The sequence below is a fragment of the Hermetia illucens genome, chromosome 1, assembly GCF_905115235.1.
Source record: "Hermetia illucens chromosome 1, iHerIll2.2.curated.20191125, whole genome shotgun sequence".
NCBI classification, from domain to species: domain Eukaryota; kingdom Metazoa; phylum Arthropoda; class Insecta; order Diptera; family Stratiomyidae; genus Hermetia; species Hermetia illucens.
In genome coordinates, this window is record NC_051849.1 from 62,844,046 (window position 1) to 62,859,181 (window position 15,136).

The 15,136-nt window shown below is 39.9% G+C and overlaps 1 protein-coding gene across 3 annotated transcripts in view; it reads right to left on the bottom strand.

Moving 5' to 3' along the window:
• Positions 1-2,820: 2,820 nt before the first annotated feature.
• LOC119646971 (TGF-beta receptor type-1) overlaps positions 2,821-15,136 on the bottom strand; it is a 52,855-nt gene continuing 40,539 nt past the window's right edge. For all 3 annotated transcript variants that reach the window (XM_038047673.1, XM_038047675.1, XM_038047674.1), the window contains exons 6-8: positions 12,433-12,666; positions 11,846-12,369; positions 2,821-5,740 (exon numbers count right to left, since the gene is read on the bottom strand). In XM_038047673.1, the coding sequence (XP_037903601.1) occupies positions 5,564-5,740; positions 11,846-12,369; positions 12,433-12,666 (935 nt within the window). In that variant the 3' untranslated portion in view covers positions 2,821-5,563. The remainder of the gene's footprint in view (positions 5,741-11,845; positions 12,370-12,432; positions 12,667-15,136) is intronic.

Sequence of the window (15,136 nt, forward strand, 5' to 3'; positions counted from 1 at the left end):
CCAGGGAGTACGACCCCAAGGAGTACGTAAATTGTGCAAATTATGATACATAAGGCAGGTCTTTCGTCGGAATCGTAGTTTTATTTGAAACCCCTTCCCATAATGAAATGGAAGCATGTGCACAGAAACACGAAGCTCCGCGTATAACCGTCATATAACCAGTGATATGCTATGGGTGCGAAACCTGAACCCTAACCCAAGTCTTCGAAAATTTGCTAAACACATTCGAAAGGAAAGTCTTTCAGCGAATTTTCGAAGCAGTTCGCCGCCGTGATGAATGGTGTCGGTCCAACCACGAGTTGTCTGAACTATACGATAAGTTATAAGTCTCGAAATTCGTTAAACTACCACTCCTTCAGTGTTCAGGGCATGTCCAACGAATGAGCAACAATCGCATGCCTAAAAAAGTTTTGAATTGACAGCGAGACTACGAGGAAGACCAAGAGCACGGTGGGAGAGCACAATATTTACGGACGCCGAGCAACTCCTGGGCTTACAAGATTGGATGATTCGGTTACTTGGCCAAGATAATTGGATGGTGGTCAAAGGGTAGTATAGGTCCCAGGGCGAAAGGTGGATTGTATACCCACGGTGCAGCATAAAACCTGGGAAACGCCTGCTGAGCCAAAACCAACAGCTCTACTGCCAAACCGTCTCCACCTCCGCGTGGTGATTGTTGGAAGTTCTTTTTTAACGAAAAGGTGCAGACGGAGAATGATGCAGGAGAGTCTCCCGCACCAAAACACGGGACAAATTGTACCAACTCCCTCCTCCGAAGAAACAAAAGAAGCCTCGGACTAGTCTAATAACACAACGACGAAGCCGGCAACGTTAAACGGAATAGCGTGCACATTTTCTCATGGAACGTGCGCTCCCCAAAAGAAGCGGCCAAGCAGGTAGTCGAAACCCTTTCCCAATATAGGGCTGATGTAACAGCGATGCAGGACAGGGACCGGTTTCCTGGAGAAGAGCCACTACACCATATATTATAGTGGCCATCGAGTAGGTTTCTTAGTAGGCCAAAAAATGAAGCTTACTGTTATCGGCTTTGAAAACATAACCGAAAGGCTGTGCACTTTCCGCTTGCGAAGCAAATTTAGAAATTTAAACCTCATTAACATTCACGCCCCTACAGAGGAGACTGCAGAGTCGAAGATATCAAAGATATCAAAATCATACTTGGGGATTTTAACGGCGGTAAGTAGGGACGGAGCCCGTATTCAGGCGATACATTGGCTTCCATAACTTACATAAAAATACAAATGGTAAAGGCTTCCGGATTATTCAATTAGCAGTGTCACACGAAATGGTTGTCGGAAGTTGGAAAGCGATCCACAAACATACGTGAGACCCTCCAGACGGGATCACTTTCAACCAAATTGACCACGTGTTGATAGAACGTCGCTGCATATCAGTCTTGATGAACGTCAGAACATATAGGGTGCTAAAAAACCAATTACACCAAGCAGTTCATCGACTTATGTTTATGGTGTGAGGACAGCGAATCAATGCCTGACGTTTGGCAACGAGACAATATCTGTCCTATACATAAAAAGAGAGATATCACACAGCGCAACAATTATAGAGATATCACGGGGCTAAGTACCATCTATAAGATATTCTCCGCTATCTTAGCAGGCCGGATAGCCCCATACGCCCACAATATCATTGACCCATACCAAAGAGGCTTCACTTCAGGCAAATCAGCAACAGATCAGATTTTCTCACTGCGGCAAGCGATGGAAAAGTTGCACCATCTTTTCATCGACTTTAAGGCGAGTCTATGATAGCATAGCCAGGGTGAAACTCTACACGACCATGAAAGAATTCGGTATCCCGACGAAATTGATAAGACTGACTAGCTGACCATGACGACCACGACCCTCTTTAAGTTCACCGGACTACTGGCTTATCGACATTATGGGAAGAACAACCTGAGACGTACAAACTACCTTCATCCAGATCGAGCAGGCAACACGAGATCTTGGGCTGCACATCAATGAAGGCAAAACGAAATATATGGTGGCAACGTCAGCACCAAAAACCAACCAACCAACATCAAACAGCACTGGTCAAATGAGAAGAATAAATATAGGAGACTACAACTTTGAGACCGTTGATAATTTCTCCAATCTAGGGTCGAAAATCACAACCGATAACAGCTACGATGATGAAATCCGCGCACGGTTGTTTGCAGCCAACAGAGCCTTTTTCAACTTACAAAAACTGTTCCGCTCGAAACGTCTCACCATAAGGTCCAAGCTTTTTCTGTACAAGACAATGATCTTACCAGTCCTCATGTCTTCCTCGGAGACCTGGGTTCTTAAAAAAAATTGCGAATTCTTAGCCGCGTTCGAGAGAATACTCCGAAGAATTTTTAGCTCCTTACAAAAAAAAGAACCATTGCATAGCACATATAACTTCGAAATCCATGAGCGATACCATGACCATCTGGTTGTGAACAAAATCCGGCTGAATACGTTGCGGTGGGGGGTCACCTAATCCGAATGGATAAAGATGATCCAGTCCGAAAAGTCTATATGGTAGAAAAAAAGAAGTGGCAGACCCTGGCTCAGATGGAGCGATGGTGTAGGCAAGGACACCTTTTAGGAATATCGGGTTGGTGGACTTCGACACAAAACCGGAATATCTGGAGTTGCTTACTAAGACAGGCCTAGATCGAATATCGGTTGTTGTGCCAGTGATGATGATGTCTCCCAGACATTCCAATAGCGATGCCGTAAAAATGATTGTGAAAAAGTCATGACATCTAATAGTAAATAAGAAACATTCAATAAGAAATGAAACCAAAGCCCAAGATTATAATTTTTGCATATATATTCTTAAACCTCACTCATTCCTCCAACATACACGCACTTTGTTCATTCTGTTCAATATAAAGAACTTACAAAATAAACCTATAAATTACTTTTGAAACATTAAATAAATGTGATCTTATGTTACAAACTAACAAACTCTCTCACGTCCACTAGAGTCCATTATATATTTTTTCACATTTTACCGTTTTTCAATATATTATTCTCTTTTCAATTCTTAACATTATTATGAATATTTTTTTTTATTTGATCAGTGTTTTTTCATTTTTCGTATTTAAGGTTAATTTTATTCCATTTCAATATAAAACGTTCATGTGGTATATAAAAATGATAAAGGCTAGATAAGTAGTAGAAATACAATATGTACAAGTGATAAATTTTGTAAAACAATAAAAAAGATTGAAGTGTTCGCAATATCTAATTGCTAGTAAAACTACAACAATTGTTATATTTTTTCATATTAATTTAGTAGTGATTCTTATTTCCCGAATATTTTCTTTTTGTTCTAAATTATTTATATTTAATATTTCATTCTTAAAAGTCAGTCCGTCGTTACTTTTTTTGTTGGTCATTTCATGACTAACACGAGCTCGCTTCCTTACGAATCTAAAAATATTCCACATCAAATCACCAGTTGATTTAAAATATGATTGATTTTCAGTAATTTGATACTTCTAGCTATATAGGAAATATTTTCATCACCTAAATATTTCTACGCATAGCATTTAATATAGTATAACCCTCTCAACCCATGCTAAGGGACGAAATCCATGGTGCTTGCTAATTCAAAATGTGCTGACTCGATATTTTACGTTTTAGTTGTTGAATAAAAATTATACTTTTTGGTTCCTATATGCAAATTAATTCCTACGTAAGTTCAGTTACTTTCAACCAGGATTTCGAAATAGAAGGAATAATCTCCACATTCAATTTTTTTAGTTTGTTTTCCGGTCTACATAAGGAAAAATAAAATAAAGTTCATCGCGGTAAAAATACTTCGATTCTGAACAAATAATAAAATATAACTAAATAATATTTGCATTTAATGTCATATAAATGCAATTGGAAGAAGTTTTATCTAAGGTCCGTTGAAAACCTTAGACTATAGCGCATAGGAAATGATTTCATATAGATTAAAGACTAAGAATACTAATCACGTAACGCTATACATATAAAGACCTATGTTTCCGTTCCTCTCTAATGCCACAAGAGCTACGTTCAGATCTACGGATTTTTATCACTCTTTTAAAATATTAGCATAACAAAAACATGAGTAAACTGAATTATTCTGACTAGATTAAATTTTTCAAAGCAGAAATTTCTCATGAAGAATGAATAAGCACTTTTGAGAAACAGGATTTACGGATTTGGTTCTATTGGAATTAAAAAGCAATTGTACTTTATTGATATTTGGAAAGTTCGCAACAGCATTATTTACATTGACATAATCGGGAAAATATACAATATATGGCTCATTATTCAAAATTACAGTGATTTTGATTTCTCTTTGGATTCCGATTGGTGCAGGTAAGCGAAGTAGGTTACCAAGCGTTAATAGAATTTTGTGTTTCCAATCAAATACAAATTATTAAAATTTTATTATTTTAAGATTCAAATTGATTCCGAACTCTATCATTTGGGCTGAAATGCCTGTTCAAAATCCATAACAACGCAATAAAACATAGATGTTGGTTCTAGTATGCATTCTGCATACCTAGACGATAATTGAAACTACTAAGACTCGCTGTGGGCATTACGAAAGACAAATCAGTTAAACTCATAGAAAGAAAACTGAGTTGATCTCATACAAAGGGACAAGCGATGCTGCAACATCCGCCAAAAGTTCGATTTTCGAAACAGTTTTACGAGTCGTCCGTCCGTTAAGCATCAATACCCTGGTTTTTCCATATAGAAAATGATGATTTTTGCAAGATACTTACACTGGATTCGATAAATTTATGCAATATGTGCAAATTTCTCAAAAGGATCAACAAAAGCTCTCAAATTTCAACAAACCGAAATATTAAAACTGCTTGCTTTCATTTTCTCAAAATCATTATATTATTTTAACACTGGATAGTTCTTACTTTTTTCCTAACTTGTACAAAAATTTCTTTTTCATTACCATCTACAACATGCGTTCAATAACCTGAAATTTACAAGTAAAATTACTGCTCTGTATCCTCATAAAAACATGACTAAGAAACTATAACAAAAAACAACGAAAATCTAACACTCAATCAGTCTTTTACATCAATTTCCATTTCCCCATATGGAAACATGTTAAAATATGTATTACTACATTTAAATATTAAAAGGCCTTCTGAATGTTGAGATATTATTCAGTTTCACATGTTTTCTCACTCGGCGTAAATAAAACTTGATGGCAGCTAAGATACCTAGTGAGCAACAGAAAGCTTTGGAATATTGTATTTGATTAGAATCACAAAACTGACTCACTTTGAATAAAAAAAACTGAGGATCGAAGACTTACTCTAACAAAGTTCGTTTTTTCGTTTGCAGAATGTTTCAGAAAAAAAACTTAAAATAATTGTTTTCATTCCTCTCCTCTCTTCTTCATCTGTTCCACCTTTAATTTGATATCAATGCTGTACCTATTCGCATCTTCGACTCGTTTCGTATATTTTACAGATATATACCTACTTTACATCTCCAGACCTGACCTTCCATCATTAACACGTAAAATTACTTACAACACACCATCCTTAAATAGTATCTTCAGCACTTATGTTTGCTAATGTTTTCTTGATTCGTAGTGCTGTTAGCCTTGCAGCTGGATGTTGGTACCAGCATTCCTTCATGACTTTCGCAACACCATGAAGAACGTCCGAAGCATGCCAACGGTTTGGTATGTTTGGCCGTTGGTTGTCGATACACACAACCTGAAAGTAGATATCGACAATTTTTAGTTTGAACCACTCCAAAATTTGTTTATTTGTATTTGTTTATACAATATTGTGCTATATTATAAAAATTATTATTAGGTACATAAGTTAGTAATAAGATACCTTTGAATTTTTGCTTAAATTTACAGGAAATAAGCGGCTTCTAAAGGCCAGCACTATTTAATCCCCACGGCCAAAGCGCCTGAGTAACACCAGCTGAATTAGCAACAGCTCTGATTCAAATCCTTTCCCCATATTGATGTATTCGCCTCAAAGTCGAAAACTCGCTGTGATGGAAGTTGCCGAGCAATACGCTAGGAAACTCAACAACGGGAAAATCAGAATTGGTTGGATAATATATGGGATACAAATTCGGGCCACTCCCACAAAATATTACAGATATTTAGATTATGGGCACACGTCTGTAACCTGTCGGGGTCATATGTCAAGTAGGTCATAAAGTGAATATCTGCAACGAAGAGGAGAGTTGCATCTAATCCAGGGATCGTGACGCGTCAAATGAGAACGTTGAACATGCTGCAGGCTCGAGGTGCTGTCCAGTCTGCAGAGCAGAACTGGTAGAAGCTAGAACGAGGTTAACATGCTCAGCATCCTAAAGAACAATATCCACCGGAGTGCAACCGCTCATAAGTTGCCAGCGCAGTTCCCTGCGAAGATAAAAGCTGATCTAATGTTCATCAGTAAAGAATTCCGAAACAAGGACCCAAGCTCATGACACCCCGACTTATAAAGTAACACTGCCACCTCGGTTCATAACGGCATTTGCCTTAAAATTATTGCCCAAGGCCGACAGGATAGCTTTGGCTGGATTCGGTCTTTAGGGGTAATAATTTTCCCTAAGTAAGTCTATTTAACCCCGAATAAGACGATGTTGGGTTTTCGACGCAGCCTTGATGCCTTGGAGGACGCTCTCTTGGCTACGAAAGGCAGTTCCCGGCTAGGGGTGATTTCAATGCCAGGACACTTAAATGGGACATGTCTGTGAGAACAGAGCTCGTAGTTTTATTAGGTTGTTGCACATGAAATGGTCGATTTGGCAATCAAGTGAAATTAGTTTCGATTTTGCTGTATCAAACCACCACCAGTTGGCGCTGTTGGTGTCGGATAATGAAATATAAATACTCCTACATTCAATCAAGGAGTCATTTCAGTTTTGACCATCGTTATGATAACAGTGAATAGAAAGGAGAAAAGGATGGAAAAGAGCCAAAAACGTATACTTTTTATGTATGAGTTCAAACTCGGTTATAAAGCAGCGGAGGCGACCAAGAACATTAACAGCGCATTTGGAGCTGATATGGTAAGCGAACGAACCACATGGCGGTGGTTCAAAAGTTCCGGTCAGACGACGTAAACCTTCAAAGTGAGCCACGTCGACCATCGATTGACAACGACGAGCTGCGTTTGCTAGTCGAATCCGACACACGTCAGTCTGTGAGAGATATTGCAGAGAAACTGGGCGTACACTGTTCGACAGTTTCACGGCACTTGCAACAATTTGGAAAGGTGAAAAGGCTCGGCAAATAGGTCCCGCATGCCCTTACGGAGCAAAACATGGCGCTTCGAATGAAAATTTGCAATTCTTTACTCACCCACAACAGAAGCGATCCCTTTTTGCACAGAATAGTGACATGTGATGAAAAGTGGATATTATACGACAATCGTCGCCGATCAGCACAATGCCTAGATGTGATGACCCACCGAAGCATATGCCGAAACCGAGCCTCCATCCGAAGAAGGTAATGGTGACTGTTTGGTGGTCTACAGCTGAAGTTATCCACTATTCTTGTTTGGCACCTGGAGAAACGCGATAAATGCACGGAGATACTGTGCCCAACTCGAAGAAATGCACCAAAAATTGAGTATTCAAAGGTCGAGATTGGTCAACAGAGATGGTGTGATACTCCTTCACGACAATGCACGACCTCATGTATCCAGAACAACGGTTCAAAAGTTGAACGAATTGCAGTATGAGACTCTGCCTCATCCACCATATTCAATGAAACTTTCGCCAACCGACTACCACTTTTTTAAGCATTTGAATTATTTTTTGGCGGAAAAACAATTTAGGAACGAAGAGGCCTTCGACGAATTTATCTACACGTGTCAGTTGGACTTCTACGAAACGGGCATACATGCTCTTGAATCTCGCTGGGAGAAGTATTTTGAATCGATTGGCATCTATTTTGATTAAATAAATAAATTTTTGTAAGCTTTACAGTCGTTTCAAATGTTAGTACCAAAATGGCAATTTCATTTGCAACAACCTAATAAACACTGAATTCACATTAACGTTCTGGTGCCCAGGCTGCGAAGGAAGCATTCCCGACATAACCATTGCGTCGGAATCACTGGTATGAATAGTTGGAAGACTTTTCGAAAAGCAACAACCAACACATCGCGTTCGAAGTGGCACCTCTCAGTGTGCGCCACCCCGACTCTCTCTCTTTCTGTGCGTGGAAATCACAAAGGTGAACATCGAAAGATTTGTCGAAGCTCTTGGAGTAGGTGGGGTTGCGCAGGTAGCTACTCCGGGGTATGGTAACACTGTAGCTCACTTTGTCGTAATTTTAGTCATGAACCTAATACCGAAAGCGCACGGAGCTTCGATGCCCAGGAGGGTATCAATACGTGACAAACCGTTTATCTATTGGTGGGTGGTTCAAATTGCCGAGCTTCAGAAGGAGTATCACAACCTCCGTCGCTTGACACAACGCCTAAACGACCAAGAGGAGGCATATAATACAATGAAATATAATAAACAGAAATAAATTGCTGACGGGACCTGGACCACGAGATGAATGGGGAACGGTGGAGACTTGGTTACATTGAAACTCGAAAAATCTAGACTCTGCAGAAAACCCTGTTTACTGAAGGACGAACACATGCAGGCGCCGATGTTTGCTTATTTATCTCTATAAAAGAGTTGGAAGAGGCAGTCCTCTCATTGAAAGCCCAAAAGTTGCCCACACCCGATGGTGTTCCGGCAGAAGTATCCAAGCTGGTGTTCCAGTATCGACCAGACCTACTTCTCGGCGCACTCAACGCTTGCGCGAAGAGCTCATCAGAATTAGACCCCCTGAAGCGATACGTATTGCCAGAGTCTTATTCCCATGCTATCATGCAAGTCGTGGAGGTAGTTCATCACGTGGGGCACACCGCCACTTGTTGCCGGACGCAATATTGAACAAAGCAGATTTTTCATATCAATGTGACGGGTAAGTGGATGGGTCACTCCCCATAGTTTCAGACTTGCGCTAAAAAAAACTAAAGCAGTCATCCTGACGAAAAAATGAATCCCGAACCTGCGTAACATATCAATCGGCGAATCGATAATCGAGCCAAAACCCATAGTTAAGTACCTCGGACTGACGCTTGATTCAAAGAAGAACTTTCTAGAGGAAACTAAAACAGGAGCCAAGAAGATTGCTCTCTAGAAGACAACGTTTTTTAATGAGTGCAACATAATCTGCTCTGCCCTACGGCACGGAAGTAGGAGATGATCCTCTTGGGAGGGAGGTATATCGTATCCGCCTTGTGAAGGTACAGAAACAGGGTACTTTCTGGGTGGCGTCTGTCAATGTCACTGTCTCTGAAGCGGCTGTGATAGGGAGTATTTTCCGTTATCTTTCTTGCTAAAGGACGAAAAGCCATGCACAAACAAGAGCAAGGGAGAAGACCCAAAGAAAGCGGTTGCTAGTGATGAGCGGCAACGTACACTAAATGAAAGGCAACTCTCTTGGCAAAACAAGGCAAGAGGCAGATGGACTGCCCGCTCATTGGAATCCGAAGGACAGTGAGACTGATTATTTCCTTACCAAGCTAGTAAGTGAGTATGGGGGGTTTCAGTCTTACGTTTTACGACGCGACGACGCCTATTACATCTTTTTTTTCTTGTGGAAGTTTGGAGGGATTCGTCGAAAACTTTTTTTAATCACAGCTGAAGAGCGCTGACTAATGGAGCCGTGTTGCGCATTACGCCCGGGATTTCCTGGTTGCAATGACGATAGAGCTTGACTGGTGAAAGGACCCGGTGTCACAGAGTACGTTTAACCTACAGTTCCCTTCCAATTCTCCCCTCCTGATCTGGATGCACAGAGGCGTTCGAGCAAGTATCGACGGAGCGTTTTGATGAAGATTCAATATTTGCGGGCGAACTTCCAGATTATGAGAATGTGTCCATGAAAAAAATTTCCAACACCCGACCTCCCCCCTTACGCATTAAATGTCAGCATTGAAAAGTACTAATCGAGAGCTTTCATTTGATAGCCCATATGGCTCGATGTAGCGCACTATGTGCGTGCACAATTTCCACATTCCCACAAACTTTGGGATCAATCGGTACAATCGTTTCTGAGAAAAACGCATGTGACAGGCAGACAAACAGACAAGGCAGTAAACCGATTTTAATGAGGTTTTTTTACAGAAAAACTGAAAAAGAAAACATTATAAAAAGAAGAGAAACAAGAATTATTTCAGCTTCGGCCGGCTTTTGGGCAAAAATACTAGGCAAAACAAAGCACACTTCCTCTACTAACCGCTTCGGTTGCGCTGGAAGGAAGAAAATTCATGATCTTACGGAGCGTCAGGAAAAAATACAACAGAGAAAAAGTGGTTTGTTGCTTCATCAGCACGCGAAATTGTAATACCATGTTTATCAAAAAACAACGCCTGTCATGGGGTGAGAGGCCATATCCAGAAAAGACAAATTTCCCCTGCTTTTTATTGAGAAAGGTGTCAAAATCAATGCCTAATATTATTTAGATAAAGTGCTTGGCAATCATCATGAGCAATGAACCATTTTGCTTCCAGCAAGCGCTGGTGCAAGGACAATATTCCATACTTTATTGCAGTTTATGAATATCCTTCATCTTTCCTGGATATAAATTCATTGGACTTCTCTATATGGGGATACATGCTTGGCAAATTAAAAAATTTGGAAAAAATTAATTTGGACCAATTGGACCTTTAATCAAAATTCGGAACGAAATTCTCGACGAAATAGTACATTCCGTCGGCAACATTTTTAAGAAACATTTGAAGCTTGTAAACAAGTTATAGGTGAAAAATTAGAACTTAAGCATATATAATGGAAGTCACTCTGTATATGTGATTTTTAATGGAAAATATTTTGGTGCTGTCCACGATGCTGTAACTTGTCGCTAGATGGCGCTACAATGGATGAACTTATACACCTTGCAACCAGTCACGACAAATAATGACTGTGATTCGTGGCCCGTTAAATTCCGATATCTGTTGATAATGCCATCCAAAAAATCGAATCAACCAGTCATGCGCGGCAATTCGTAGCCAGTAGAGCTGCTAAATATCTACAAAACGACACTCACGACTGGAAAAGGAACTATTTCAAGAGCTACTGAAACATGAGAAGATTAAGACTCACGCCAAAAATATAACTGAATCAGAGCTCCCACTTCAAGAGCTGCTGAAACATCAGAGAAGCGAAAGAGAAACGCCATGCACGATTCGACAACTTGCGAGTTTGAGCTTCCACTTCAAGAGCTGCCAAAACATCCCAACAACATGGTGTACCACCGAAAGCATCTACTTTCAGATCTGCTGCTATTTCCGAAGCTGAGCACCCACAACAGACTCAATCAAGATTGAGAATCGATCACAATACAGTAGCACTCTATCGGGCATCGAAATTTCCTTATTAATCTATGGCTATATTGTAGTAAGAAATGCTTGGTATGTGTTGTCAATTTCCCACCACTAACTAACCGGCCAGAGCCACTTCTACTTCATATTGCTGGAGCTACTGAAGAATTCAAACACTTTTACAGCAAATTCGGAAATACAATGCACGCTTTCAAATGGCATAGTTTGGAGCGACGAAAATTGTAAAATATGGTAGTTTAACAAACAGTTATATAAAGTGACAAGGCAAATATATCATCAGATTGGTTCCCTGCTTTTAGTACCTGAAGAAAATCCACGAAAATATCAAAAAGTTCACTCATATCGTGTTCCCATTAAGCTTGTTTTATCTTCGTCCCAAATGGAGACAACAAAGCGTTGCAATGTATGTATAGGTACATAAAAATCAACTGCACTTACCTTTCTCATTTCTTCTATTGTCGGATCAGGTTGAACAAGATCATAATATGGCAGTTGATATTCATCGTAGATCATACCAATATTACATCTTCTCGCAATCTCCCACAGAATTAAACCGAATGCATACACATCAGCTCTCTTGAACGAATCAAAGTGTTGTGTATTGATACTTTCGTCCAGAACTTCAGGCGCCATATAACGCTTCGTGCCAACACGATGCGTCGACGGTATGTCCACGGAATCATCTTTTTCTACATGTCGCACAGCTAAACCTAAATCACCTATGGCACAACTTAAATTCGACTTAACCAATATGTTCTTTGACTTTAGATCACGATGAGCAATTGCAGGCTTTCCCCGTGTACCAACAATGTCCATATGCAGATGGGCCAGCCCAGTAGCTATTGATAATGCCATTACAAGTAAGCCTTTTGTATCTACCGTGTGCGTGGTTAGATAGTCAAAAAGCGAACCGTTTTCATGATAGTCAGTCACAAGCCATAACTGGGTCCACGTTCCATTATCTGTAAGTAACAAACAATCATCAAAGTGTCAACGGCTAATCAAGTTGAAGAATTTTTCATTACCTTTATTATCAGCTGCTATAAATCCTAAAATATTTTCATGCCTGAGCATCACAGTTTGGTAAATTTCGGCTTCACGGAACCATGAGCATTCTTCACGACTCGAGAATATTTTCACGGCGACATTCTCCCCGCGCCATTTGCCTTTCCATACTTCACCGAATCGGCCTTTGCCGATCACTCCGTTTAATTGAATTTGTCGTGCAATCGATCGTTGAACTAATAATGGTAGACCAGCTGCGGAAAAAAAAATGTATATAAACATATGCCATGAATATGAATTCAATAGAATAGATTAGAATCAAAATGTATTCTTTAATGTAAACATCTAAGATATTGAAGTCTAAATTAATGGTAGATAAGACTATCAATTTCATGGACAAAACATTTATTTTACCTATAATAAAATAGAGCGGAGCAACGAAGTTTTTGCAAAATAGAGGCCTTCGACGTTATGAAAGAGTTTAAAACGAGTACAATACATGATAAATAAAATAAGCGAGGAATAATCCCCTAAACCACAAAAAAAAATCGTTGGCACTTGATTTGAAAACATTATTATAATATATATATATTACTGCCCCCGAAAGTAATGTGAATATTATTAAAAAATTATAAATCTTTATTTATTCATCCAAATCAATTTCATCCCCTTCAAAGTAATTCCCGTCCACTTTTAAAACATTATTTCCATTCCACGAAGCAAGCTACAAAATTATAACCTGGAAGAGCCTTCATCAAAGCGCGCCTTCTTAAATCTAGAAATTTGAGTTCTGCATCATCTTCTTTCTCCATTGTAAGTCTTAAGTTCCAATGTACCTTATTCAGGACCTCCACTATCTCCTGCATTTTTTCTTTATGGACAATGGTGAAAATGTTATTCACATACCTTACTCTCTCACGTAAAACGTGTTAGATCACGCGGGAATATCGTATATATTATGAGGTAATATGATCAGATCGCGTGCGTCCGCGACTATTAGCCTGATTTGACCCAGGTATTCATTCCCACTGAATCGGCTGATATCCGACTTGCAGTCACGATACAATTCCCTCTGTCATCAGTGAGATTGCGAACTCTTGGCCGCGTTCGAGAGAAGAATCCTCTGAAGAATTTTTGGCTCCCTACATGAGGATGGACGATTCCGTAGCCTACACAATGACGAAATCTATGAGCGATACCAAGACCGTCCGGTAGTGGATAAAATCCGGCTCAATAGGTTACGGTGGGCGGGTCACTTAATTCGTATGGATGAGGATGATCCCACCCGGAAAGTCTATAAGGGCAATATCTATGGTAGGAAAAGAAGACGAGGCAGACCCTGCCTAAGATGGAGCGATGGTGTAGGTCAGGACACCAGACAGCTTTTAGGGATATCGAATTGGTGGACCTCGGTGCAAAACCGAAATGCCTGGAGTTCCTTATTAAGGCAGGCCTAGATCGGATACCGGTTGTTGCGCCGTTGATGATGATGATGATGATCAGTGAGATTTGAAAAACAACAACGAAAACTTAAATTAAAAATTCACCATACGTTTTAAACATACTAGCATATAGGTGCTTCCGGATAGGTAAGATTTTGATTCAATCCGGCAAAGGCTATCTGTTCAACAATTCAAGAATACCTCTTCCGATGTAAAGGAGTTTTCGGATACTTAAGAAACAGTCCTGGTTCTATTTCCAAGGAGTAGAAGAAATGATTAGGTGATGAATTAGTTTTCAATCCCTTATTCCTTCGACGATTGCCTACCTTGCCGTGGTGAGGGAGCGCAATAAGGAAGACCCTCTGGGAAACTAGATGACAAACCTGACGCTAAACAGTAATCAAACTTCATGTCGAGGACTGGATGTGCCCACGAACAGCGAAATCTGGCTACCAGACGACCTCCAATTTCATCTGCCTTGTATCCACAAAAAGTCATTGCCGCGATCGCCTTACTTTTTGGTAAATCATGAAATCTCCAAAAACAATCACAAATCAAAGCATTAGGTTAGGCTAACGGCGTATATAAACTTGATGCCAAGAATGGTCAACAATAATTACTAGTCTTTTAAAATTACAGACATGATAATTTTCATCAAGAGGTCAGTCATAGATAGTCAAGACATTTTTGGAAAACCTGATTATCGAGCTGATCAATGGGAAAAATGGTGACAATATTCCAGGGATAATATATTGGGCCCAAGCCCAGACAAACAAGGAGAGATTGATGTGAGAACAGAGATACATACTATGCCAGATCCTACCCTGGTGAAAGGTGTCGCGTTATTTCGATAAAAAAAGAGAAAACCTCGGTTTTTCCGAAAATTTAGCAAAGGTTCTTGAAGCATAGATAGCATCAGGAAATGATAAACTAGTCAGACTCACAGAAATCCATGTCTGCACACTAAATATTGATACCATCACTGGTTAGACGGTGGAACTTGCCTTTTCTAAGAGACACATGTCGTGGTGTAGAACCAAGAACTGCAACTAAAAACGTGAACGCGGTTAAAATGGACGCAAACTCCTGTACTTTGGTAATTCACAAATCCAGCGTGGTATTCCCATGGCCGTTAATAATTTCTAAAAGTTTCCATGACGCCATTAAAGAAGTCGAGCGATTTGATGGCCGTTTGATAAAGGCTACATGCCACAGACAGGTCGACATGATGCCGATAAAGACACCTTGTGGTAACTGCTCAACACAAAGACCTGTAACGTAC